The 27,697-nt window shown below is 44.8% G+C and overlaps 1 protein-coding gene across 1 annotated transcript in view; it reads right to left on the bottom strand.

Moving 5' to 3' along the window:
• Positions 1 to 27,440, bottom strand: part of LOC149337325 (uncharacterized) — an 86,016-nt gene extending 58,576 nt beyond the window's left edge. Inside the window, exons 1-4 of the mRNA XM_089554859.1 lie at positions 27,381 to 27,440; positions 18,988 to 19,206; positions 10,602 to 10,753; positions 5,702 to 6,002 (exon numbers count right to left, since the gene is read on the bottom strand). Of these exons, the coding sequence (XP_089410985.1) occupies positions 5,702 to 6,002; positions 10,602 to 10,753; positions 18,988 to 19,206; positions 27,381 to 27,440 (732 nt within the window). The remainder of the gene's footprint in view (positions 1 to 5,701; positions 6,003 to 10,601; positions 10,754 to 18,987; positions 19,207 to 27,380) is intronic.
• Positions 27,441 to 27,697: the final 257 nt, after the last annotated feature.

The raw sequence follows: 27,697 nt of genomic DNA, 5'->3' as shown, positions 1-27,697 counted from the left end.
GGCCTTTTGTCGTTACGTGTCTTGAAAGAGGCAGATCTGGCAGTGATCTTATGTGTGCTCTGTGGTTATTTATTCTCAATCGGAAAGGAGTTTCAGTTTGCCCGATATACTGAGCACGGCACACACCGCACTCGAGGAGGTAGACTACGTTGCTGGTGTCACAGTTGAAATCTCGAATTTTGAATGAGAAAGACGACGCTGTGCTGCGAGCTTCTGTGACCTTATTCATCATTGGAAAAAGTTTACAGCGCGGTTTATTGCAAGGTGTGCACCCTGAGACTTCACCGTTGCCTAGTTTCGAGGAGGTTACGGCATCTTTGATATTTCTTGCCCTCCGATATACGACACGGGGTGGTTCGGGAAGCAAGCGCTTCATTTTGTCGCTCTGAAGGAGAATGTTGTGATGCTTTCTGAAAATAGCGTTAACATTCGGTGCTGTTGGAGAGTATGTTAATATCAGATTAGTTGGGTAGTTCGTCTGCGCAGTCTTGGTGTTATTTAGCATTGTACGGCGGTCTTGTACTGCAGCTTTTTCCAAGGCATCGTCGATGATAGGCTTCGGGTAGCGCTGTCGGACCAAATCCTTGCGGAGTGTCTCACAGAAGCGAAGTCCTCTTCACGGGAGCAAATGCGTTTAAATCTGAGAGCCTGGCTATATGGTATTCCTTTCTTGCAATGATTTACGGGGCTACTTTTAAAATGCAAGTATTGGTGCCTGTCCGTTGGCTTCCTAAACACGGAGGTGACAAGCTTGTTTTGCGAGATCTGAAGTTTGACATCCAGAAAGCTGATCGTAGTGGTTGAGTAGGTGTGGGAAAAAGATATGCTTCTGTGAGCATTATTAAAATTAGCGATGAATTTGAGTAGCTCTTCTTCACCATGGCACCATATAAGAAATATGTCATCTATAAACCTTCTATAAAAAAGGGGTCTTAAGAGACAGCTCTCTAGGTATTCAGTTTCCAGAATGCCCATAAATATATTGGCATAATTAGGACCAACTTTTGTCCCCATTGATGTGCCACTATTTTGCACATAGTGGTCGCCATCAAATTCAAAGTTATTCATTTCCAGAACCAAATGCAGAAGTGTTTCGAGGGTCGTGCCATCCACTGGTCTTTCCAGCTCTGAACCTCTGTAAGCTTTAGCGACCGCCCTGATCCCATCCGAGTGGGGTATGTTGGTGTATAGGGACGCGACATCGAGGGTAACGAGTATGCTGTTTTCTGGAATGAACAGATCAATTATGTGAGAAAGAAAATGAGTTGTGTCTTTGACAAACGAAGGAAAAGTTGGTGGTATGTCTCTGATTAAGCTGTCGACGAAACTGGAAATTTTTTCTGACGCAGTTCCTATTCCGGAAATAATTGGTCGTCCTGGATTATTTTCCTTATGTATTTTTGGCAGAAGGTAGAACCTACCGGGGATGGGAGACAACGGAAGCAAAGACTTGGCGATTTTATCAGTTATTTTGTTCTCCTTTACGAGGTCTTCTAGAGTGGTTTGGACCAGATGTTTGAAATGTGAAGTTGGGTCGGAAGCTACAGGTTTGTAAAAAGATTTGTTGCTCAGCTGCCGCTCTGCCTCATTCTTGTAGTCTGTAGTATTCATGACGACAATTGCACCACCTTTGTCTGCGGGCTTTATAATTATGTCGGACCGTGTGGCGAGAGACTTCAAGGCAATTTGTTCCTTGTGTGAAAGATTTTTTCGGCAATATGAGCGCCTTTTATATTCGGACAGTATATCACTGTGCACGGCCTTTATGTAGAGATCGAGACATTTTTCGCGCTGTGGAGGTGGAGTCCAGTGCATAGTTGATGGAAGAGATGGCCCAGCGTCTTTGTTTTGAGACTTATTATCATAGTACTCTAAGAGCCTAAGGCGACGGGCAAAATTATCTAAGTCTTTGTAAAACTGGAGCTCATTTAAGTTTCCGCTGGCAGGGCAAAAGCTCAGGCCTTTCGATTGGATGCTCCGCTCTTCGTTGGATAGGTCTGAATCTGATAGATTAACTATAGAGACACCTTTCCATGCTTGTTCACCATCAGAACTATGTTCACTGTTAGCAGGATCTTCGGCTATTTTTATCATTTCTCGACTCTCGGTAGGAACAGCAATACCGTCGCGGCTGAGTTTGTTTTGTTTTTTGGCAAATAATAGGCCACTTTTTTCGGCTTTGAAGTCTTCCAAAGTGCGCAGCTCGTTGTCTGTCAGAAAATTACATTCAAAAAATTCTTTTTCTTGTTACAGCAAACGATTAAGGCAAGATTCATCATGTTCAATCACGACAGTCAAAAGCCCAATAGATGCGTTATTCGAAATCTCCCTCCATTTTGCCACGTGGCTTGGTGACAGTTCTGACACGGCTGGTTTCACATATATCCTTAAACCCTTTGGTACAACATTATGTCTCTTGTAAGAAGTTAAAGTGCTAACGTGGTGCTGATATCTTATTCTTTTTTCAACAATTTTGCGACCCTTTAAAAACGTTCTAGAAAGTTCAGAGCTGGAAAGTTCACCTGGGAGCACACAATGGCGTCAATTTGCAGCACCCTGGCGGGTAACGTCCCAGTATGACCTGATACGCAGGTCGTCGAAAAAAAAGTTTTTGTTTTTTCTTCTGCTTTTCTAATCAATTGGCTTTAAGCGATAACATATTCATTAATATTCTAAATTGATCAACACCACAAAATAAATAAATGAATTTGAAAAAAAAAAATTCCCCTGTGCCCCTTGGTTTCTGTGGCTGTTGGCGTCTGCCATATTTATAACGAGCCCCTCATTCCCCTTCCCTTATATATATATATATATATATATATATATATATATATATATATATATATATATATATATATATATATATATATATATATATATATATATATATATATATATATATATATATATATATGAAAGAAGCCAACAGCCACAGAAACCAAGGGGCACAGGGGATTTTTTTTTTTAATTTTTTGCTTACTTGCAAAAAATTAATTGCTTAGCGAGGGCCTCGGTTCTGGCAGCCTTGACTCCATAGGAAGCATAAGAGGGTTCTCACGCAGCTTCCACCCTCTCCGTTCGATGACGTTCTACGTCACACCTGCGGTAACTCAGGACGTTCTACGTCCGCCGCTTATGAACGTGGGTGGCGCTGATGAACACTCTCAAGGTTAGGTTACTTGTAAACATAAATACCCCCGAAAGCAGAAGATTTGACAGCCGTCGCCGTAGCTCAGAGGTAGAGCACCGGACGCGTAATTTGGAGGTCGTGGGTTCGGATCCCACCGGCGGCAGTGGTTGTTTTTTCTTCTGCTTTTCTAATCAATTAGCTTTAAGCGATAACATGTTCAGTAATATTCTAAATTGATCAACACCAGAAAATAAATAAATAAATTAGAAAAAAATCCCCTGTGCCCCTTGGTTTCTGTGGCTGTTGGCTTCTTTCATATTTATAACGAGCCCCTCATTCCCCTTCCCTTGTTTATATATATATATATATATATATATATATATATATATAATGTATTACTAATTTAGCATCTCATAATATATAATAATATATTACTTGTCGGGCTTCGTTTTTATTCCAAACCTAAATACCGACGGCTTGAAATTTGACTAGCTCTGCGTAAACAATCAAGGAAAACATATTCTCCCCATATCACGTAATACTCCAGCAATTAAATTGCAAAGATTCTACCCTCAGATAAACAAACTCTTTCACAGCTGAGGCTATCATAGCTTTGGCTTTGGCATATAGCCCTGCATTTTAGCGCTAAATCTGCAGCGTCAGCCGTAAACCCTTAATTACCTAGTAAAATAATTTAACATTCTTTCGTTGATAAAGTTTGTATTTATGCATGTTAATAGAAATAACTTGGAATAAATTGAATTGGGTGGCAACTTGGAAGCAAAGAAAGCTCTTCTCCACACCTAAAACAGAGAACAAAAGAGAGGGGATTTGTGTGCAGCGACGGGGGCTCAGATAAGATTTCGATGAATCCCACGAGCATGGCTACGTTTTCTGTTATCTATGACAATGCAGATTCCACGTCGAAGTACAGGGCAGCAGGCTAAACCAAGCAGCTTTCATTGAAGTTTTCGCTATGGCAAGCTGCACATATCTTATTCTGCAAGTACGACTTGTGGATTCTACCACTCTGCGTTGTGTGGGCTCGACGAGGAATGCCCAACCTCACATCGTCTGGATGTAACACGCTGGCTAAATGTGTTGAAGCGTTCCGCAGGAGAGAGAGCCGTTAGGGAAGAGTAATCGCTGCGGCACTACGCGCACAATTTTTATCTACAGCATGGATGTAACCTTCCAGCTGGCTTGACTCGCCGTGTGGACATGGCTCTGCGCAAAATTCTAGTGGCTACTCCGCTGACTCTTCCCTTCAGAGCATCCTGAACATAAGATGTCGCAGACACCTCTGCTGACTTGTCCCTTCTCTGCTGAAAAAAAGTTCTGTGATGCAATAACCTGATAGAGGCTTCATCATAGAAAATCATACAATCTGAATGATATATCATACAGCTTGTATGATATTCTATGACACCTCTATGATGACACTATGACTTTACAGAATTGTATGGCATTTGTGTGACAATTTTCTATGGTTTGTATGACAAGTGTATGATTTTTGTATGAAGAACTGTGTGAGTTTATTGCATCATACAACTTTTTTCAGCCGGGTTCTGTACGGACCTCACTACGCAGGCAAAGTTTAACCAGTTCTTAAAATTTTGCCCAGACGTTGTGCTCGACCTTTGACTCAGCGAGGACTACCGCCCAAATGCCCGACATACACACGCATCTGGACGCACCAGCCTCACAATCGAGCTGTTTTTGCATTCAAGAACGGCACCAGCCCGTACCGTTTTCTTTATTTTTTTTCCCCCACAAAAGAAGAATATGGTCTATAAAATATATCAAAATTATATCGTCTTTATTCGGCCAGCAGTTCCTGCCGGAACAAATCTTATTCTGTATGTTATCGGTGTGGGAAAAACCACGGAAGCATTAATCAGCAGACGCCTTGGAGCGAACACTGGCTGTTCAGTACGTTTTTTAATACAAAAACAGTGACGATGATCCATCCCGTCTGAAGTTGATGCCTCTTGCAGCCAAGCGTCCACTCTGCATAGGCAGCATTTAATAGCATATACACACCGAATCTAGTGTGCTAGGGGTGTTAACTCACAATCATCAACTAACTGCCCCACCCCACACACTGTAACTCAACCTCCGAAAGCACCTTCCCATCACCTACCTTCAGACTACACGAGGCCTCCATCAACTGAAGCTCTCGCAGCACGGAACGCGAAAGTGAACGCGAAGTCGAGTTCAAAAACAGTGGTAAAGAGCGAAGCCGTACAGAAGCATCATCCGCCTCCTCACCATACTACCTTAGTCGGCTTTCCACCCCCACCTCCATTGTTCACCCACTCCCGCCCACATCACCCGCCAAAAATATGGTTGCGCTTGGGAAGCCTCGGCTTATTGTAAGGGTATTCATTACAGCAAAGGCAATCGACGCATCAAAGGCCTGATCGGCAATGAATTTTTATCTCTTTATAACTGGACCCAACCAATACAAACTTTTTTTTTCTCACACCGTTTTCTTGCTTTAATCGGCTGTGGTCACTGCAGCAACTTATCCCATGCTCCCACGCCAACCCAGAGGCGAATGCAGCGTACCGCGTAGCCATGCTCCTTTAACATCGTGCGCATCTCTTGTGCCAGGGCGACCACGCTAGGGGCACTTGCAGCGAGAGGAACGCTGTCGGCACGGCTGCCCCCGAGTGTGGCGTAGAGCTTCATCTGGCTTCCTCGGTGCGTAGGGAGCAAGTTGTTGTAGGGTAGGCCAGATCCGGGAGCATTTCCAGATCGTCGCTTCATACGAAGCTGCTGAGAGGCACTGTCGTAGTACATTGAGTACACATCTATGTCGGTGCAGAAGTTGTAAGGCCCGGAATACGCGAAGGCTGTCGTGAGGTTACTGCATACAAGAAGCAAAAGAGAGGATTTTTTGGTCACCTTTTCACTGAATAAATAAAAGTTCGCGAGATTCATTTAAGAACTAAGATACTGCAACGTGCGTGTGACATATATTAATAGGCTTCAAATTTCTACCTGTATCCATATACCGGCTGAGTCACCCGTGCAATCGTTAACATGCTAAAAACGTTAAATTAGCAGCAATCTTGCAGGGGCGTCTGTCCAGTCGTTCAGCAGTCAAAGCACAAGTTTCATGTATCTTCCTTCCACCAGAGAAACAAAGCACACCACCTCCACTTTCATATCTTAACCGTGTCTAGCTACTGGGTGCAATTTCGTCCGGATATTCAATTATCAACTGTTTTCCGCATTGCTCCACAGAGTGGGCGATAGACTTTACAAAGCTTTTTTGCCCAGAGAGTAGAAAAAACTCTTCACTAACTTTCTGACCAAGCATCCTCCCAAAATTCTTTTTTTATATTTATAAATCGCATTCTACTCGGGGGCGAGAATGTTCAGGATTTCCTAACACCGAATCCGATATCCTCGTATTAAATTCTGTGCAGCAATCAAAAGAGCGCGTTCTGAATTGTCTGAAACAACGCTTTGAAGCACTCGAAGTATTTTTGAACAGCCGGAACAAAACTAACCTGACGTTGATGGGCTTTCATAACGAAATGAAATTTTCGTATGGACGCGATGCGAACGTGTAAGGCGAGACTGTATAAAGCTGCAGTACAAAAAAAAACAGAAACTAGAAAGCAAGCGCCGCCTAAGTTTCATCAGAACGAATATATTGCTGTGAATGGCAATCTCTGGAATCTGCCGCGAGCTACAGCAAACAGCTGAACCCACAGGCAGATTTCCTTTGCGCAATGCTGCATCAGGGTATGTTCCGAGCATGATAATACGTGGGCATGACTCCGGCATAGTCAGTTACGTAACTTTCGGGTAAAGCTCGTTGACGTTCGTCAATCCCGTTAAGAAAATTCTCCAATCCGTAGCTGTCGCATGAAACACCTCAGACAGCTGCTCTAGCTCATTTAATCTAAAAAATTCCACTAGAATGCGCATCAATAAAATATTCCGCAAAATAAAAATATGCACTTGTATGCATGCGCATTATGCACATATTTACAAGAAGCGTTTTGCTTTGAAGAGTACAATGAGAAGGACAACAGAGCGTTTCATTGTAGAAACATTTTGCTGAGTGGGTTAAAGCGAGATATCGGGTTTGTGTGATTATCCTGTTATGCATGGTAGTTGTCACAAACCAAGGTAATATTTTTCAGGCGGAGAGGGGCGCGGCCAATAAGTGCTTTTGCAGTAATAATGTGTGCTGCGTTCAGAGAGTGGTGCAGAATTTCGATCAAACCCGTCCTATGACATATTTTTAGGTTTGGTCTATGAGGTTTAACATCCCAAAGCGACTAAGGCTATGAGAGACGCCGTAGTGGAGGGCTGCGGAAATTTCGACCACCTGAGGTTATTTAACGTGCACTGACCTCGCACAGTACACGGGCTTCGAATTTCTCCTCCAAAGAAATTCAACCGCCGCGGCCGGGATCGAACCCGCGTCATAAAATCCTCAAAACGTAATAAGCTCTACCATGTTTGAATTCCTTCTTCCTGTGATGGCAGAGCTCATTCTGCAGTTTTAAAGCACTGTATTGCAGCGAATATTTGTAGTGTTTGTTCATTCTTCAAAGCCGCCGTCACGCCACTTCATTGCTTTGTGTGTGAAGACGCGACAAAATTTATCTCTATTGATAACATCCAGGTGGAGCAGATTCTACTTTGTTCTAGAATGTTTCGAGTTTGCACGCATATCTCGAAAGCTTGCTATCAGCTTTAAATTGAGTGTAGCATAGAGCGGCAGGCACTCTCTTCGACAACAGCCTAGCACGCTTTCGTGGGCTCAAGTGAGCATACTAAAGTTTGATTTGGAAGCCCTTTCCGCTGTCTTCCCGCATGCCGGTCTGCCGCCACCACTACCCAATAATATTACCTCTGACTAGGCGTCTACCCCTAACTTTCCTGAATGGATATCCCAGGTGTTACAGCGATGCCGATCACTAATTTTTTAAAATAGAGTTTTTCAGGTAAAGAGAGGCTTTTTGCGGCACAGTAATACTAGTTTTGGCGGATGTCAAGAAACACAGGAGCACAGACCTTTGGGCTAGTTGGTTCATAGCAAACACGTACAAGCGCTAAAAAACACGGACAGAGAAGAGACTTGGACAACACGAGCGCTTACTTTCAACTGAAGGTTTATTGATACACAAGGCATCATGTATGACTAGTTTTTGACTAGGCATCAAAAACTAGTCAAGTTGACTAATCCTTTTCTAAAGCCTAAAGAACCATGCGGTATCAAGCACCGGGATCCTTTTGTACCATGTGTTTCTGGTGTGGTCTATGACATTCCTCTATCGTGTGGCTCTAGGTACATCGGTCAAACTGGCCGATGTCTGAACGAAAGATTACTGGAACACAGGAGGAAGGTAGGCAATTATAGAGACGGTAATCTTTCTGAACATTGTCATGATTGTGCTCTAAAAAATAAGAAACCATGTAAACCTGTCTTCAGCGCATGCAAGATTGTGGCCAAACATAGTTGTCAGGATGTGAGAGAGATAATAGAGGCAGATTTGATTAGAAAAGCCGGTCCATCCTGCGTCAGCGCACCATCTGTCACACTGACTAAAAAGGAAATAATGTTTTTGGGAGCAGCCACGTGATGTCGGCAGGGCTATCAGTTTGACGTCATGCAGCAAGGTGTATAAAATTGTGCTTGTGTATCAATAAACCTTCAGTTGAAAGTAAGCGCTCGTGTTGTCCAAGTCTCTTCTCTGTCCGTGTTTTTTAGCGCTTGTACGTGTTTGTTTGTCAAGAAACAGGCGAATTACGTGAATAGAAAGATGATTAACCAAATTTTAATACTTAACTTTTTAGATATTACCGATAGGCACCAGGCTAGATTCAAGATTTCTAGCCAGTTGTTAGTAACAGACACAGCAGTTTTTAGAATTTCGAAAACGCCATTGCCGTCGGCGCTGTGGCTTGACAAAATTTTGCTATTTCGACTAGTTGCATGCACAAGAGGGGTTGCTTTGAGTGCATGTTTTTCGAAACGTATGTATTTCTTCACGATGTAGCCAAAATGTGAGTAGCCACAGCGACAATGGGAATCGTGTTTTCGAAATTCTAAAAAGTGATATGGTTATTACTAACGGCCGGCAACCAATAAGTAATTGTAGTCAGGCGCCTATCAGAAATAGATGAAAATTGAAGTTTTATAATTCAGTTTAATACTTTGATTTATAGCATGATTCAATGTTTATTGAGGTATGTCAACATTGGCAGTACTATGCAGCAAAAATATTCTGTTTACCTCAAAGGCCCTGCTTTTAAAAACTAACGATCGGCGTCCATGAAACACTAGGTATATTCCCGACAGTATGTGACACAATTGTTCGTCCAACCTTTCATTTCAATTTTTTTATTTCAGTTTATTTGTTTGGTTCTGATTTACAGAAACCGGAGAAAAGGCAAAAGGTGAGAAGCCTAACAAAGTCCTCTGCTCCATATGCAGTTCAGCAGACAGGCATCAAAACTTAAAACACCACTGCGAAGAATTGCTTTCCTTTTTAGGGAAGCAATAAGTCAAATTAGCCAAATGGATTCAATAGTTTCTTGAATTATTACTTTCTTAAGGAACTTTTTCGTATTGGCTTGTGTGAAATCAAGTAGTTTTTAAGGGCGATTTAGTAGAGACAGATATTTGAAACTGTACGTGTGGCCTACCGTAGTTTGTCCTGACTGTAGGGAATTTTCTGCTATGTGTGCGGAAGCAATATTCTGCAGCGAAGTTTGATGCGCTCTAATGTTTCATGTTCTGGACATGCTGTAAGGCTTTAACAGTATAATTGGTTAGCCTTTATCAGTGAATAATTTCTGAACAATCGATCTGTCGATAAATATTGTGGATGGCCACGATAGTTTTCAAATATGCCCAATACTAGCTTCTACAGAGTAATCAGCTGATAAAAATTGGCCTGCATGGTTGTTCCCCAGATTAGCGAGCAATAAGCCGTTCTGGAGTTAAAGAGGGTATAATATAGCGAGGTTCTAAGCCATTGTGGTATCAATGGGATTAGTTTCTAAATACTGCCTACTGCGTTACTTAACTCGGCCGCCAGTTTCGACACGGGAACATTCCCTGACAACGCACCCTGAAACCACACACCCAAAACTTCTCAAATCTGAACCCGCTCTAGACCGACACCATGAAAATTAAGCTCCATATCAGAGGTGATTGGTTTATTTATGGGTGCGAATATCATATACCTTGTCTTGCTGGTATTCAGCAGCAAGTTTTCTTGTTAAGCCAGCCCGAAAGACGTTTCAAGCAATAATTAGTATCATATTAAATTTTAATAAGTGAAGCACTCGCGGAAAAAAAACGTATTGTCGTCTGCATGCATAAATATTTTCTCTATAATAATTCTACAGAATTACATAATTTTACATAATTACATATATAGTACATAATTTTATATGCGCACATAATTATTAACCTTCATCTTGTGATACGTACAGTGTGTCCAAAACGCAGAATACTCGACGGAGATTTAGCGTTTCAGCCTCGTTGCTGCGGGAAATGTTGAAGCTAGCGAATGCTGACACGTTCCTGTAGTCCGGCGAGAAATTGCAGTCGTCCGGCCGACCATCTTTGTCGTCGTAGAGAACCTGCGCAAGAAAATGCGGGTTACCTCTTCGTCATGTGTCTCTCCATGCCCTCGTTCCACCTATATACCTTTTACACTCGACGTCTTCTCATAGCAATCGCGTTTCGACTGCAAAGGTTGTCTATTGGTATCAGAAACCTGCTTCGACGTGGGCAAAGGCTGATGCGCTGCAATTTCAATAGTCGCTCGATGAATGTACAGGGACGAGCGTAGAGGCGTGCGCTTCCGCGCCATCACAAATAAATAAATGAATGCGACCCAACCTCCTTATTTTTTATTGTTTCGCTCTTTATAATCGTATTCGTGGAGTACTATGCTGACATCTATTGGCCACTGAAGAAAGTGCATCGATAGAAATTAGTGCTCAGCTTGTCAATGACGAATCATTTTTGCTTTGTGGAAGATGATTGCGCTTAAACATGCCAGGGGCCAACGCCGTGCGACACAGAGAGATGTATAATTGGCTGCACCAAGAACAATGAATTTATAACGAGAAATCGCGTCCACGACAATAAAGTGGCATTAGTGTCAGACAATCGCATCTTTGTGGGCGATATTGCTGGCACAAGCACACACACATAATCAACAGATTTTGAATGACAGGAGAAAATATTTAGTGCGGCTGTTGTCATTATATTGATTCGCCTGTGTTTAGAGAAATACTGTTTGGTTTTCAACAAATTCAGCTCCAAGCTTTGAAGGAGTGTGGCGGACAGTATAACTTGCGACTGTTGTATGTTCCAACTTTAATGGTTGTCGGAATGGACCAGTCATAAATCGTAAGAACGAGGGAAGAAAAATTTAACTAAAGGAGTATTCCAAAATTTGTAGGCTTAGATTTGGTTTCGAATCCATCAGAAAACCTCGAGATTTTGTATTTTTGACTCAGCTGCACACGTTGGAAGATTCTACGTATGTTACGCAGCTTAAAAGCATGTTATTTTTTCATGCGAAAAAAAGTGTTAATAGTGTAATATAAAGCCACTTCTGGGGGTCATGTCATCAACAATTAACAGCTAACGCCTTCGAGGGTAACGCTGGCTTTCAAGAGACAAACAATGAATGCCACAACGGCACATGCATACTTGTGCTTAGGACTCTTTGATATGCTATTTTCAGGATATTTTCAAACGAAATCATTGATATGAGAACTTCTTAATACTTAACGCACTAATGCTCCAATGTGAGATAGGGAACAATAAATAGTATGCCTATGCATATAATGGGAGCAAACAAAATTAGCGCGTGCCTCGTTTAAAATATCTCATTTTTGCGCGACAAATGGCGTGGCTTCTAACAGAGCATCTTTATGAAAATAAACATTTAATCGGGACTGTACAGGAGTAAAAAAAAGTAAGCAAAAAGCAATGTCAAAAAGGAAATTTTACCAATATGGTTCATTGTCGTTTCATAGTATAACAGCACAGGAGTCCAGGACAAATGCGAAGCCAGACAACACGAGTGCCGACATTCAACTAAACTTCATTACACACCTGAATACATTTAATCCTTTCCTGCAAAGACAGAGTTTAAAAAAACAAACTTATCAACCCTGATCCAGACTTACAACTCCGCAGAGGCCCCGTCCAAAAAATTTCATTTCGTGGTTGTCAAGAGAAAATGACGGTTCGCTGACACAAAAAGAACCACCCTTACATATTTGGTAAGCCTCGCCTCGTGCTCCATGAAACAGAGGGTTGTATGGGTAATCTCGTTGGAAACAATTAACAGGTAGATTAGATCCCATACCGCTGTCCAAAGATTTGTTGTGTTCCATTTGGCGGATTTCCATACAACTTCCCGTCTGTTCAGCGTAGAAGCCACCGCAAGAAGAGGTGTCCGATAAAAAACACATTTGCACAATGTACTAGTTTAACAACGTGCTTTACAAACCTATCTTTTCTCTTTCTCCTTGTTGCAGTCCGGCTGCCGCCTCCACTTTACTGCCGAGAAAATATTGGCCGCTTTACGGCGTGAAGAAAAACAAACATCAACTTTGTATTTTCTTCGTACTTCTCGCATTCTGTGCGACACGCCCAGTACATAACGGGATTACGGCTAGCTTTCTACAGACTTGTTCCCCATTCTCCCTCGGGGCGTGACTCTGGTCCGTCTTGGTCTTAGCAGTCATAGTTTTCCACAATCTTGCAATCAACATGTTGGGATACCCTGCTTCCCTGAGCCTGTCAATCTGATCATCCACGCTCATCGCAACTTGATGTAGACAATGATTGTTTCAGGCTTTGGAATACAAGACATGTGAGGCCATCTTTAACCAACTTCGATTGACGAAAGTGATAGCTAAGCAGTGGCTTGACCGAAAGGGGGGAGAACTTCTAGCGAATGTGACGTGGCTGGAGAGATAATCCAGCTCTACGAAGTGCATCTTGGCTTCGTTTGTGGATTCGATGGTAAAAGTGAGGCCTTGACCATGTCTGTCGAACATGCCCAAAACGCCCTGTGAGCAATGTTCTTTCCTTGCAAAAGTGAGGTAATCATCAACGTACCTATGTACCTTCAGTTTACCACCAGTTAACTGCGCCGCTATTGCCCGATCAAAACAGCTATGAAAGACGTCGCTAAGCAATTGTGTTATCCGGGCTCAGTTCGTACGTATACACCATCCTTCCAGGCAACAATGGTCGATCTCAGGTACGGTTGGTTGGTTTGGTTTATGGGGTTTAACGTCCCAAAGCGACTAAGGCTATGAGAGACGCCGTAGTGGAGGGCTCCGGTACGTGCACAGCGCTTCTACAATGGCATCAACCGAAACACGAAATACATTGCTGAAACGCACCTCCTCATCCTCTTCATTTATGCACTTTCTGACATAAGGCAACAAACAATTGCTGATGAGCTGAGTAATATAAGCCTACAACTTCGACGCTAAACACATGGCAGTGCCCATGATTCATTGACACAAGGTAGTCCCGAAGAACATCTCAGTTCCGTGCCCGGAACAGGTCTTCAGTGGCCAAGGAAGCAAGCGACGAATGCGCTTCCTATAGAACGGTGTTCGCCGCACTTTGCTCACACGCAAGCGACACATGTGTACAGGCGATACGGGACGGGTACTGATACTGGACGAGGCAGTTGTGGATCCACTTCATCTTAAGATGTTGAAACTTCGGGCGGAATTCTGCTTATTGGGGACCATTTCACTCCAGGATCCTGAGGGGCGACGTCAACACTGCATCTCGGATTGCTTCTCCGCCGTTCTCAATTCTCTAGGAATGCCATGGACACTAAAAGGGTATGGCTCTTTGGTCAACTACCTTGTGCCAAAAAAACATCAGATCGGTGATAGCGGACAAGGAAGGCTTTTTTGTTGTTATGACTGAGAGTACTTTGTCTGAAAAGGCGATGTCTGCAATTTCCAAGAATTTCCGACAGGTGGAGGGAAATGCAGCATTGGTAAAAAGACGTCCTGTCGCGATTTTGCGTAAGCTGAGTCTTGGTTGTCTGTGTGAGTCTCTGCGAAAAGCGGAACGGTGCACGCTATAATTCTTCTTTACTGTGAAGTCGCAGAAGGTGGGTTTTCCGTTTTGCTAGATAGTTTCAGAGCGCGAGAGGTGGCAGCTCTCTGTTTCTACGTATCTGCAGATGTCGCTTGATTCTTTAGGCACTCAAGGCCCGTTCCGTGTACGAAACTCATATGTTGTTCGGCTCTACCTTTTGTCGACGAATATCAGGTTTGTTTGCTGCGTTACGGCAGAGAGTGCATAACTAAAGAGAATGGCGAGGTTCGTTTCAGCAATGTATTTCGTGTTCCGGTTGATGCCGCTCTAGAAGTGTTGTGCACCTACCTGAGATCGACCATTCTTGCCTGGAAGGATGGTGTATATGTACAAAGCCCCGGAATATGCATTGGGTCCCGCGTAGCACCGTTGCTCAGCGACCTGTTTCTTATCTGCGCTGACCGGGCGATAGCGGTGGAGTAACTGGATGTTGCACGAAAGGTACTACATAGGTACGTTGTTGATTAGGTTTTTTTTTCAAGAAAAGAAAGTTGCTCACAGTGTCCTTTGGGCACGTTGGAGAGGCATGGTCAAGGCCTCGCTTTTACCACGGAGTCCACTAACAAAGGCAAGGTGCCGCTCCTAGCTTTGGAATCATCTCTCCGGCCACTTCATATTGGCCTGGAGTACTGCCCCCGTTCGGTCAAGCCATTGCTTAGTTATCAATAGAGGCCGGATTTTTAGGCACTAAAAAGCACGTTTTAGGCGCCATAAATAGGCGGCTAAAATTGCATTTTAGGCACCTAACGGAGAAATATAGGCACTATAAACTTTATCAAAAGTGCACACAGTTCCGAACTTCAGCGCGCAATATCTGCCGTAAAATAAAACAAAAACACAGCAGGAATGATTTGGGACCTTAAGCAAGGTGCGAACATTAGAAGTCGTTTTTTTAAGGCTGTCGCGCAACTTTTCGTACAATACACATGCCTCAGCAGAGCAAAAGGGACGGTTACCAGCCCTTTTAAAACACTTTGGTATACCTCGAAACAAACAATTCGCTTGTCGTGTACAAAAGTAGAAACAATGAATAGCTTAACAGGAGGCCATGTATTTAGAAATTGATAGAAACATTGTCAATTCAAAGCATCTGACAAATGAGTTCAGTCTTCGCTCACACAGGAATTGAACTTATTTACTGCAGGAATACACAATGCTTCAACATTAATAAATATGTTGTCATTTGTGTAAACAGTGTTTTATAGTTTGTGGCTTCACGTGTCTGGAGCCACGCGACTATCAAATGGTGCTTGCCATTAGAAGGGTCTGGAAACCATAAATACGAGATGCTAGAAAATGAAACACACAATGCTGCTTGATGCGGAATATGCCAAAAAGAATCATAGTTCTGCGCGGGCCTATGTACATCCACGAGGATTCATGGTAAAATAAACATAATCCATCTAGAAATCACAGTTAAAGCTATGGAAGCAGTAGCAGACAAGCACCATCTCCAGGTTGATGGACTCAAATTTATGCCTCTTATCAGTAAGAACAAGCTTGTATGCTGAAAAGTAACGCTCAACATCAACGGATGTTACAGGAGCGTGCTTGTACTTAGGAATATTTGATGGCTTTACACTGTTCGGTATCATAGAATGTTCACCGGTAAGTACTCCTGAAATTTGCTTGAGGGCTGAGAACCCCCCGTTTTTGTCCAAGACTGACTGGAAGAAATATGGCAGGTTACCCAGGTGGAAATTTTAATCAATTAAACTGTTTCCAGCAGGTTTATCGAACATTTTACAGTTGGTTTCAATTGGAACCAACTGGGAATTATTTGGACTAACCTATAACTTACTCCGTATACTTTCCGAAATGTAGTGCCATCTGGCCAACTACCACTTTAATAGCCAAAGTGACCAACAAGCTGCCACGATAAAATGGCAGAAATTAGGTAAAAGGTTGCTTCGATATTTTCGGCTGACGTGGTTGGTATTGTGTACACAGCCGACGTAGGTGCAGTGTTCACCACAGCCAACTGACGAGGTCATCTAATGTTGCCACGTGTGTGTTCTACTCAAAACCGAAACGGATTCGAAAGCAAACAGAATCTGAAAGCAAAACCACAGCGTATTCCAGGTCCCTTTTCTGTAAAATAGGGCCTTTTTAGGCACCGACGTCGGAAATAGGCATTTATAGGCACTGACACCCAAAATAGGCATTTATAGGCACTATAAAAAGAGTGTTAAACATATTGTCAACACCTAATTTATGCTCATATGTAAAAATGATGCGCCTACGAAGCGTTGAAAAAATTAGGCATTTGCCTAAAATCCGGTCTCTAGTTATCAATCTGGCCATTCGAAGTTGGTTAAATATGGCATCGCCATGTCTTATATTCGCAAAGCTTTAGACAATCTTGTCTACATAAAGGATGATTAGATTGACAGGGTCCGGAAAGGAGGGTATGCCCACAGGGTGAGTGCAAGATTGTGCGAAAGGATGATTTCTAATACACCGTCGGATCATAGTCACGTCCCAAGGTAGAATGATGAACAATTCCCTTGAAAGGTAGCCGTAATTCCATACGTACACTCCACGTCATACAGAATGTGAAAAGTACCCAGTCAGAAAGCGCAACAGGAATACAACAGAAAATTTCTGTCATGTTGTCCGTCTCTGTTCTGTCTCTTTTATGTCAGGCTTTTTCAAGTTTAAATTAAAAAATTAATTATGTAATTAGTTCATTCAAGACATCCTTCCCGTTCCCGCTTTATTCTGCTTTTCTTGAAGTAGAAGGTACGACATTCTATAAATATTTCTAAATTAAAGCAGCTTAAAACAAAGCTTTCATACGGTAGAGATAAGTATCAAATTTAATTCTAAATAATACCCGAAGACAACTTTCCTTCTGCCGTAAAAAGCTTATTTGCTTCGCACTCAGTACCTCCTGCTGTTGCACGCAATAGAACGAAACTGAGAGCATGTTATCCAATTCAAGGGTTTCCAGCGTTCAGCATGGGTGGCTATTCTATAGGTCCAATATGCTGGGTGCAATAAAAACACAGCCAGGGGATAGCCTATTAGCAGAAACTGCCGCCTGGTAAGATAATAAAGGAATTAGTGTGTGAAAATGTTACTGAGTTCCTTAAATATAGAAACAAGATTGTCACTATTTTCAGAGCAGGCACATTAAAATAAATAGTTTGACGACAGGTGTCATGGAGTCATGGTATATCAGAGATGCTGCTACGTCACGAGTCTTTAACTGCTCATATCCCCTGTACAGAGTTGTTGCGCCCTCAAAAATAATTACATCCCTCATGAATGGCGTGTTAAGTCGTTAAAACGGACATTGCCCTCACATATACGAAAACCTGAAATATTGCTTTGTTTGCTTGGGTTCAGAAGCTCAGAATAGCCGTCTGATGCTTTAGGACGACCAATCGGAGCTTTAGGGTTTCGGGTATCAAACAGCTTTTCGGTTCTGTGCTACAAGACAAGAACAGCCACCGCGCCTTTCGGTATTTCTCGAGGAAGGTCCCAAAAAAGCTAAGGTAGGCCTATATACATATATTCGTGTAGTTGCGCAGGCTACTCACAGTTTAAATCATCAGGTTAACATTTGTATGCCTACATCAGCATGACAAGGCCTGCTTATGAGACGCCCGGCGCATAGCCGCTTTTCACGGCAGGATACATGCAGGCTACCACTTTCATGGGCAGTCACACTGCCGGCTAGCCGCTTCACAAACGTTCTCTTTCGCCCATACGAAGAGAAAGCAGGCTATAATTATTCCTCAGGCCTCCTTGATGGTGCCTGTATCACTTTTTTCTCTCTCAGTTCCTTCCACCAAGGCATCGTCAAAGTGTCCAAAGGTAAGCGAAACAGGTACAACACTATCATTGTAGTTTATGGGTGTTTAGCGTCACAAAACGACTCAGGTTATGCGGGATGCCGTAGTGAAGGGCTCCGGAAATTTCGACCACCTGCGGTTCTTTAACGTGCACTTACCGCACACAGTACACGGGCATCTAGCATTTCGCCTCCATCGAAAGGCGACCGGGTCGGCCGGGATCCAATCCGCATCTTTCGGGTCAGAATCCAAGCGCCATAACCACTGTGCCACCGCGGCCGCTTAAAGACAGCACTTGCCTTCTCTGGCAAGCCAATTTTACATTGGCCCTGCTAAGGCAAAATATACACGGCGAACTCAAGAGCGTGAAAGAAAGAACGAAACACTTCAAGACTCTGTACGTTCTGCAAAACAATGCGAAGAAAACTGGTTTTAAGACTCCTTAGTGGATGCCGTCGAACCTGCAGCGGGAGGGAGTGGCGCAAACACTGCCGTTACTGCCACGGAAGCTCTCAGCGTCATGCCTGCACAGTGTCTGCCGCACGACAGCAAACGAGGCGGTGTTTTAGGCTTGCGACTGCCGTAGGAGACCGAAAGACGTAATAAAAGCTATTCGGGGACTTTTTCCCCTAGAGCCTCGCTAAAAATTTTTCACTAAGAGGAAACTGAAGAACTGAGCGCTTATGTTCTAAATTTAATCCGGACACCCTGTTTGGTTCGTGCGCGGTGTTAACAGGTTTAGATCATTCCTCTCGTCTCCTGTTGTTGAGGAATGAAATTAGAAATCATTAGTTATTTAATTGATGAGTACACACTGATATACAGGAGGCCGTTGCTCGTTCTTATCCTTTTTGCTGGAATGAGCTAGCTGTGAGCTCGTGCCCCTGCAGAGACCAGCTACGGCCACGCTGACTCACCAGATTTTCGTTGTCGATTACGATGTCGGGTTCTGTCTGCGTGGGCAGCGGTGACGCCCGCGTGGGTCTTGTCGGATTCCTGCGCATCCTGCCGGCTGCTCGGTAGGAGAGCAGCGTGAAGGAGAGCGGGATCATCAGCACGATGATGGTCACCGAGCACACCACCCACACACGCAGCCAGCAGGAGACCCCCTGGTCCATGTACTGTCCGAAATACTCCTGCGTGAGCGAGCACAAATGCGACCAAAGTGCGGAGCTCAGTTCTTATCCCTTCGAGAGCAAAAGATTTCCCCTCATATTTGCGGCCAATCACTTTGTCCGCTGCGGGATGCATTTTGGCACAATCTCTTTATTTGCATCCCTTTTTCTGTTAAAGCCGCGCCAGCCTCAGGACTCAAGTGCCTCTTGAGCAGTAGCTCGGCGTAGCCACACAGCGAGGGCAGATGAAGAGAGGACCGAAGGAGAAGAAGCACATGAGAGGATTTCCCAAATTAAGTATGCAGTATGAGTTCTGTACTGCAGTAAAGTAATAATTCTCCCATTGATTAGTTGCCTCACAAGCATCGACTCACAAATAGTATTACGCGTAATATTCAGCATTGCATGTGGTGGCACTACCTGTGTCTCTTCATGGAGCCATTTTACAGATTCTTGACGGTCAAAATAGAAGGAGTTTTCAAATATTTTGTGGTCCAACCACCTCGAGAGAAAACGTTGCGAATGGTCATTCAATACTTTCTGTAGTGAAAGAGCAGCCAAGATAGGGCTAAAGGCAACGAACCTCAAGCAAAGGGCCTCAACAGCAGAGATACCGCGTGCGTGAACGCATCAGTGAGTGTCGGTGTGTTGGTGCGCGCCTATCTTACATAACGGGGGTTGTTTATTTCGGTTTAAACCTAAAGAAATGGAAAATAGTAGGACAAATTCCCTTCCCACTATTCGGTCTTCAAGGACAATGTCAAGGTCGTTGATATGTAAACGACTGATAGCTGCCTCTTAGTTCGAATGTCATTCGATGACTAGCGAGAATTAACAAAGCTCATTAGAGCATTGCGGCAATAAAGTTGGGCCGCTGGAATAAGTAGTGTAAGAATTTGTAGACATTCTTCTGCAAAGTATTGACCGCGCCAGTACAGACCGGCAGGCCCTACCTCGTTGTCAAACACCCGATACTCACTGACTCTCGCCACCCGCTTAGGACCGTTATTTGTTTAACAAAGTTTCCCTCTACAAATAACAGCACTGACAATTTTTCTAAGAAACCAGCGTTTACGCAAACCCATGCAAGATCGTCATGAATAAAGCGGCATATTTTCTTTCTTCCGCGGCCGTTTAGCTAACGTGGTGTTGAAACAGTTCCATTCCTCCGCGTTATAAGCAACGTTCTTTCTCTGAATACAGGAACTACATTTTTCCAACCTCTATGTGGTTTGTTGCCTTTAATGCTCTGCGGTCGCATATTCCCTCTTAGCAGTGCAAATCCAGGGTTGTTTTGAAGCGTTTTCTGCTTCCATAGTTCTTTTCTCCAGATTCAGTGAACAGCATGTCGCACGCAAGAAATACACCTGCATATATTTTAAACAGATCAAGTGATTCCCGCATGACGGTGAATACAGTGGTAAGCTGCAGTTCACCATCTGCAAGCTTGTTGTGTATTTCCTTTCTACGAAACTACGTCTTTAAACTCCCAACTGCATTTTTGTGTCGCGGCTAGTTCATTTTACATTAATACCGTTACTTTTTCTTATGAAGATAAGATTTCCTCTTGGGAACACTTTCCTAAATATTACAATACCTAAGTTAAACATGGACATGTACTCAGGCTAAAAAACAGCGCAAACGGGGACGAAGCAGAGAGAGTGACACGACGCTGTCCCTCTCTCTGTTTCGTCCCCGTTTGCGCTGTTTTTTAGCCTCAGATCATGCACCAACCAGCCCAAATTTCCACCCTTTTGATGGACTTGTATATTATTGCAACCCGGCAGTTTCTTGGTGGATTGACGAATTGATTGAGCTGAACGGAGCTCGGCTGAACAACGCGACTCAAGCTGAGACGGCAGGGCCCGCACGTCGTTTTTCTTCTCGCCAGCTGCCAGCCTAGCTACATCCTCAGGGCTGGTACATTTCCCCCCAAACTGCCGAAGACCCCCCGGGCAAGGTAGTCTGTCGTCCTCTCGGGCGTGGTATGGCTTTATACGGGCCGCATAAGTGACTTTGGTCGTGGTTGAACGAAGACCACTGGCGATAAGGCGTGCTATCCGGTAGTTCAGACCGTTGACGCGGTCGATGACAACGTAGGACCCGGCGCAATGATACAACACCTTCCGCACTGGCCCCAAAATCCACACTAAGTCACCAGGAGCGTAGATATTATGGCGATGGTGGCTGTAATAGCACCTTATGAGCGTTCTTGCGACGCAAGAGTCCGCAGTCGTACGATGTGGCGAGCTTCCTCGGCTAAACAAAGGGTTTGTTCGATGCACCGTTCGTCATCTAGGAAAAGGGAAAGATCGTGTCCAGAGAATACATAGGCGCCTAGAAGAAAGACTTGGCTATAGCCGGTCGACTCCTATGTCTCAGTGTTGGGGGAGATCGTAAAAAATGGCAGAATGGTGTCTCAGTTCTTGTGGTCAGATACGGTGTACTATCGCGCTCAATACGAGTTGCAACGCGCGGTCATCGACCGGGGCTCGTTCCGTGGTGTGCCTCCTCCAAACAGACGCTCGGAATTCTGGGAGAAACTTTTTCCTGAGCGGGGGTGCTGTTATTTCCTGGAACAGCTGTATGTGGTTCGTGCGCTCCGTCAGACCGTTTTTATGAAGGTGATATGGCGTGGAGTGCCGAAAATGCGCCGCACATCAACGAAGCAGCTCTTTTACCACGTCTGCCGTAAACTGTCGACCGCGGTCGCTGATTATAACTCGCGGTAGCTAATGTCGAAGTCTGACAGAGGAGAGCAAGAACAGCGACATGTCGTGCGCGGTTAGCCGAAGGAAAGAGCGGCCGTTTCGCAGTAGTGAGCGAGATAGCACAAACCATTATCTATTGATTGCCTTTGGGCGACTTCAGAAGAGGACCTATCAGATCAATTTGGACTCTCTCCAGAAATATTTGCTGTTTGTTTTTCCGATGGCCATCCCGAATAGAACTGTGGAAGCAACGGCGCGGCAATCGCAGCGGCGGCGGCATCTCAGGGGGCACTTTGGCTGTCTATAGTGCATGGAGGCGAAAGCGTTTCACTGCCTCTGTGACACTGATGGCATCACCAATGGATGACGTCACACATAATTAAGTATTAATCACGAAGCAATTACGAATCACTAATTAGTGACTAATTACTTATTAATGCCTGAATACTAATTAACTGGTAATTTATGACGCTTAATCTTCACCTTTAGGAGTGGAACGCGACAGCTTGTTGAAGCGCTGCCAGGGAGTCCACGGAACGCCACCACCCGTTCGGCACGATGGCTTGCCCTTTGAACGCACCGCTTTTTGAGGGAAGGAAATGGCGCAGTATTTCTTTGTCACCTCAGTGGACACCTGAACCGTACCGTACAGGAAGGGAGCAAGTCGGAGCGAAAGAAGAAAGAGAAAGAAGGGCCGTAATGAATAAACTTAAAAATGTGTTCGAGGAAAGAAAAATTACGCAGTAACTGTCTCACATATCTCGTTGGACACCCGTCATCCATTTGTAGAAAAGGGAGGAAGTGGGAGTGAAAGAGAAAGAGGGGCCGTAATGAAGAAAATGAAAGTTGTATTTGAGGAAAGGAAATTACCCAGTAACTGTCTCACGCTCAATCCTCGCGTATGCGCAGTTGGGGCTCACCAGGACTCCGCGAAGTCGCTCACACCTAGCGTAGTGTTCCTTCCGCAACAAAAAGTGCCACATGTGAAAGTTACTGGATGGAGCCAGCCCTGCGGCGTGGACGTGGAGCGTTTGTGTAGCTGACACACCGCACAGCTGGCTACATACCTCTCAAACGTGTGACGCATCTTCAGCCACTAAAAGCGGTCAGGGGCGCAACGGAGCTATCGGGCAGAGACCGGACGGCCAGAGGTGGGGCCGTCGTACATGACAGAACGCAGAACGCACGAACAATGACTATGGGGAACTACGAGTAGGAAATACGTGCCGGTGTTCGAGTAGACCAGAGACCACCGCCCACAAAAAAGGGTGGGTGCAGGAGAATCTTGCGCTGGAGCAAAAAGTGGTTGCCTGAGGCTTTTGGCTCTATTGAGCCATGCGGATAGCTGGAAGATCCGTAAACTCTGGCACTAATGCGGCGATACAGTGATCAAAGCTTGCAGAGTCTCAGTCAGTAGTAGCAAGCGGAAGGCGCGAAGAACAGTTTGCGTCCGCGTGTTTGCGGCCATTCTTTACGACTCAGTCGGCGAAGAGCTCAGCCTGAGAGACGGCTATAGGGGCTACGCAGGCTGACGAGCTAGCAGAGGGCGTGATGGCCGGTGACAAACGTGAAGTGAAATGGCGTCCATGCAGATAACACCGAAGCCGTTGCGCAGCGAAGACCATTGCAGGACATTCTTGCTCCTTAACAGTATAATTGCGTTCACGTTTACTAAGGGAGCGGCCACCGTAACTAATTACAGGCTCTCCGTGTGCAGAACGTTAGACAATCACAGCACCTACGCCAATACCAGTCGCGTCATTATGGACTTCCGTCGGCTCGGACGGGTTCAAGTGCCGGAGAATGGGGTATGAAGTAAGCAGGAACTTGACCTGATGCAAATGAGAGTCAGAGTGTGAAGTCCATTGGAACGGGACGTCTTTTTGGAGAAGAGACGTTAGAAGATGAGCGCAGGAGATCTTGGCAAGACACGGTGCAAGTATGAGTACAATCCGAAAAAAACTTCGCAGTTCCTTTTGAGTTGGGGGTCGTTGGAATAGTGCAATTGCCGTAGTCTGTTTTGGATCGGGCTGAACGCCTTCACGGTCGACGAGATGCCCGAGTATCAGAGCTTGACTTTCTCCAAAGCGGCATTTCTTGGAATTTAGGAGAAGTTCAGCTATGTGCCGGCAGTCTAAAAGAACCGTAACCCATAGGTTATGTTCAGTAAAGGACCGGCTAAAAATAACAACGTCGTCTAAGTAGCACATACAGATTTCCCACTTGAACCCACGAAGTATGGTATCCATAGATCTTTCGAACGTTGCCGTTGCATTCAAGATACCCAAGGCCATCACGTTAAATTCTAATAGACCTTTCGGCAAAATAGGTGATGATTTTCCTTGTGGGTCGGGTCCATCGGAATTTCCTTGCATTTCGAACGTAAATCAACAAAAGTTCAATGTGTAGTCGTACACATTACAAATTGTACAAATTGTAGTCAAATACAAATTGTAGTCGGGAGCATCGTCGGTGCACGGCAGAGGATACGCATCATTTTTAGTGGCCAAATTAAGGCGGCGGTAGTCTATGCAAAACCGCCATGTATCCACATTCATGGCCGCTTTCATGGGCATCTTTTCTTACTACCAAGAACTAACGCCATCTCTCGGCGAGTAGTAGCGAGCAGCGCGTAACTTCTGACCCCCAAAATGTATCTCTAGCTCGTACAGACTAATTTTGGCGGTCACTGGAAATCAAAGGGTGTTTAACAACCATTCAAACCCCGGTATTTTTTTGTTGTAACGCGCCGTACATTGTCACATACTCAAACTAGAAACTGTTCTGCCGTTCTCCTTAGTCTGTGATTTCCCTGCAGCATTCAACGTCTGTAGAAGTAACATGCTACCATGGATGATGCACTGGCAGCTTTCATGGCGACTGATGCGCCATGGCTTGGAAAACCTGACCTGCTGAGCCAGCGCACTGCAGCATAGAGAGGTCTCTACCAGTGGTTGCGCCCTCCGTTAGGTCGAAAGACACCATTACGTAAAGTCAGGATTGAAATCAACTGGAGTTAGTGTAGTCTTCGAGACTACTTAAATATTTTTTTCCTGGAATAAGGCTTCTATGCCGGAAAGCTATGTTGGATGATGTGGTGGCCTAGAAGGCAAAAATGCGTCAGTGCGCCGCGAGGTAGGCAGGAGGAGCAGCAACGCCACTAACTGAACGCTCGGCGGTCGTCGTCTTTGCAAATAAACACTAGTTTTTATCGCGACCCAAGTGGTCTTCTGGGGCAACTTTGAGGTGCCATATACTAAAGAAATTCAGGGCGCCACACCGCTGCCTTGAATAGAGGTGGTGTACCAACGCTCTTCACAAACCTACATTACCAAAGCCATCACCTATCCACCTTCTCTGGTAAGCTTTACAAACGAGCGTGACAGTTTTTCAAATAATTTCTTAGTACAGCTGCCACTACAGACATTGTACCTAATGTAGGTGAAGGAGCGATCATTCTATCCATCAATTCCTCACCTTGTGTGAAAGCGAGAGTTTCGGGTCTTTTTACAAAGCCCTTCTTCTGTGGCTCAAATTCTTATGTTTTTGTGTGCCCTTAAAAATTCGTAATTTCTTAAAGCGTCCTCTCCATCCGCGGCCTATTATATCTATGTATTACAGTTTGCAGACTTCAGTGGGTATGAAACTCGCCATGTGTATAGTATGGTGAGGAAATTTTATTCGATTAAGCGGTATAGGTGTCGTGATAGGTCTAGGTCAACAATTCCACCGTTCTGCTACTACACACGGATCTGTCTTCACTGATTCAGTCAGTGCATCGAATGCAGGCGGCCGCGCCCGTGTCACTTTTTACGTTCAATGCCCTTTTCAGCCGACTTCAGGTAGTCTTTTTCAATAACATCCTGCCCACGCATCTTATACCCCCCGTATTCTAGCTCGCTGGCGTCGCTACACAGATGTAATGATTGCGTGCCTTCAATGCGCGACGCTAACGCGCGGCGGTGTATCCAACTTTCTGTGGAACTGCCCTGACTTCGCCATCGGGTGTTCCGAGATAAGACTCTACCGTCTTAGCTGCCGCGCCCTTCTATCAGCAGACTGTTAGGTCTGAATGGCGTTTTTCAAAATATGGTCCCTTCGTGGCTCGATAAGAGTAGCGTGAAGTGACTGATGACCGTTAAAACTGCAGGCTCTGTCTGCTCCTCGTTGCCCCCTCCCATCACCATGCGCCTTGCTTACAAATAAATGGCTTTCAACTGTGCTACTGGGCACTGAGAGTACGCGTGAGGTGAACAAAAATTCAGGGGGCACTTTTGACTGTCTAAAGTGCGTAGAGGTGAAACCGTTTTCCGCACCACTTTGCCTATGTGACACTGGTACGTCTCCACTGGATGACATCACACATAATTGATGACGAAGTAATGACAAATTGCTAATCATTGACTAATTACTGATTAATTACTCAGCACTAATTGACTGCTAATTAATGGCGCTTAAGCTTCGCCTTTAGGAGTGGGACGCGACAGCGTGTTGTAGCGCTGCCAGGGAGTCCACGGAACGCCACCGTCAGTTCGGCGCGATGCCTTGCCCTTTGAACGCAACAGTTTTTGAGGAAAGGAAATGGCGCTGAAATTCTCAGTCATCTCGGTGGACACCTTAACCGCACCGTACAAGAGGGGAGGAAGTGGCAGTGAAAGAAGAAAGAGGCGCCGTAATGAAGAAACTGAAAATTGTACATGAGGAAAGGAAATTACGCAGTAACTGTCTCACATATCTAGGTGGACACCCGTCAAAACGCGGACACATCAATCGACACGCTGCCGACACGGCTGTCGACACGGATTGGTTACGACAGCATGAGGCATTAAAGGCTTTCGCCTTAATAGCCGTGAATGGTATGCAGGCGGGATTGAGCTGTTTTCCAGAAGCTCTCGGGCACTCATATCTGATCCTGCCTTTCCTGGGGGTCGATGCACTCATGACGCCGACGGCTGGGCTGTAGGGTCAATTTATGACTCTTGAGCGATAGAGGATAGGAATGATCAGGGCCCCTGGAGGGGGGGCGGGGGGGTGCTTCCAAAACGTGGATGGCTGTAGAGACACTGCTTCCCAGTCAGTGTAAAAGTCGTATTTCAAAAGTCCTTTTCTCCCGTCTTCGCGCCTTTTATAAAAGGGTGTGCGCTAGAGGATACCTTACTCCATTTTTAGTCCATTCTCTTTAGAGTATAGGGAAGGTGGCATCAGTAGATTTCTGTCCAAATTGACTCTCACCCAAGCAAGACTCGAAGAATGCGCACGACATACGTGGTGGACGAACGCTTAGTAATACCCCGCGCGATGCTTCAGTGCTCTTGTTTTTCCTGTTTACTGAGCAGTGTAGCAGTTATCAAAATCAGAGCCTAAGTGAAAAAGGTTCCAGTTCAGTAGGTGGCCATTTAACTATTTCCACACCTGTAACCCTCGTAGCACTGCGTGAAAATCGCTATGTGTTTAACAAAGCCATCGCACAAGGTTGAGTCCCACCTCATCGCCGGGGAACGGTCCCAGGTTAGCGTCTCCGGCACCTCCTGCTTCAGCACTCATCGCAGACCCGTGCGGGCGAGCCCCGGTGCCATCATCTTCCTTCGGTGATGTAGCCGCTGCGGCAAATATCTGGCCACGATAGAAAACGAGAACTGTTGTGCACACACGGACGTTTTGCTAATGCGAGCAGGTAAAACAAATAGTTTTCCTGTCAAAGAACAAGAGAGCAACAGGAACCATTAGCACATGCACGTGCAAAGCTCGACACACGAGAAGGGCAGCTGAGGCTAATTGGTATGTGGGTTTAAAAACTGAAG

The sequence above is a fragment of the Amblyomma mixtum genome, chromosome 7 (assembly GCF_055824585.1).
Source record: "Amblyomma mixtum isolate Tamu chromosome 7, ASM5582458v1, whole genome shotgun sequence".
In the NCBI taxonomy this organism is placed as follows: Eukaryota; Metazoa; Arthropoda; class Arachnida; order Ixodida; family Ixodidae; genus Amblyomma; species Amblyomma mixtum.
The sequence above is the reverse complement of the archived record's forward strand: the minus strand, read 5'-3'. Positions and strand labels throughout refer to the sequence as shown.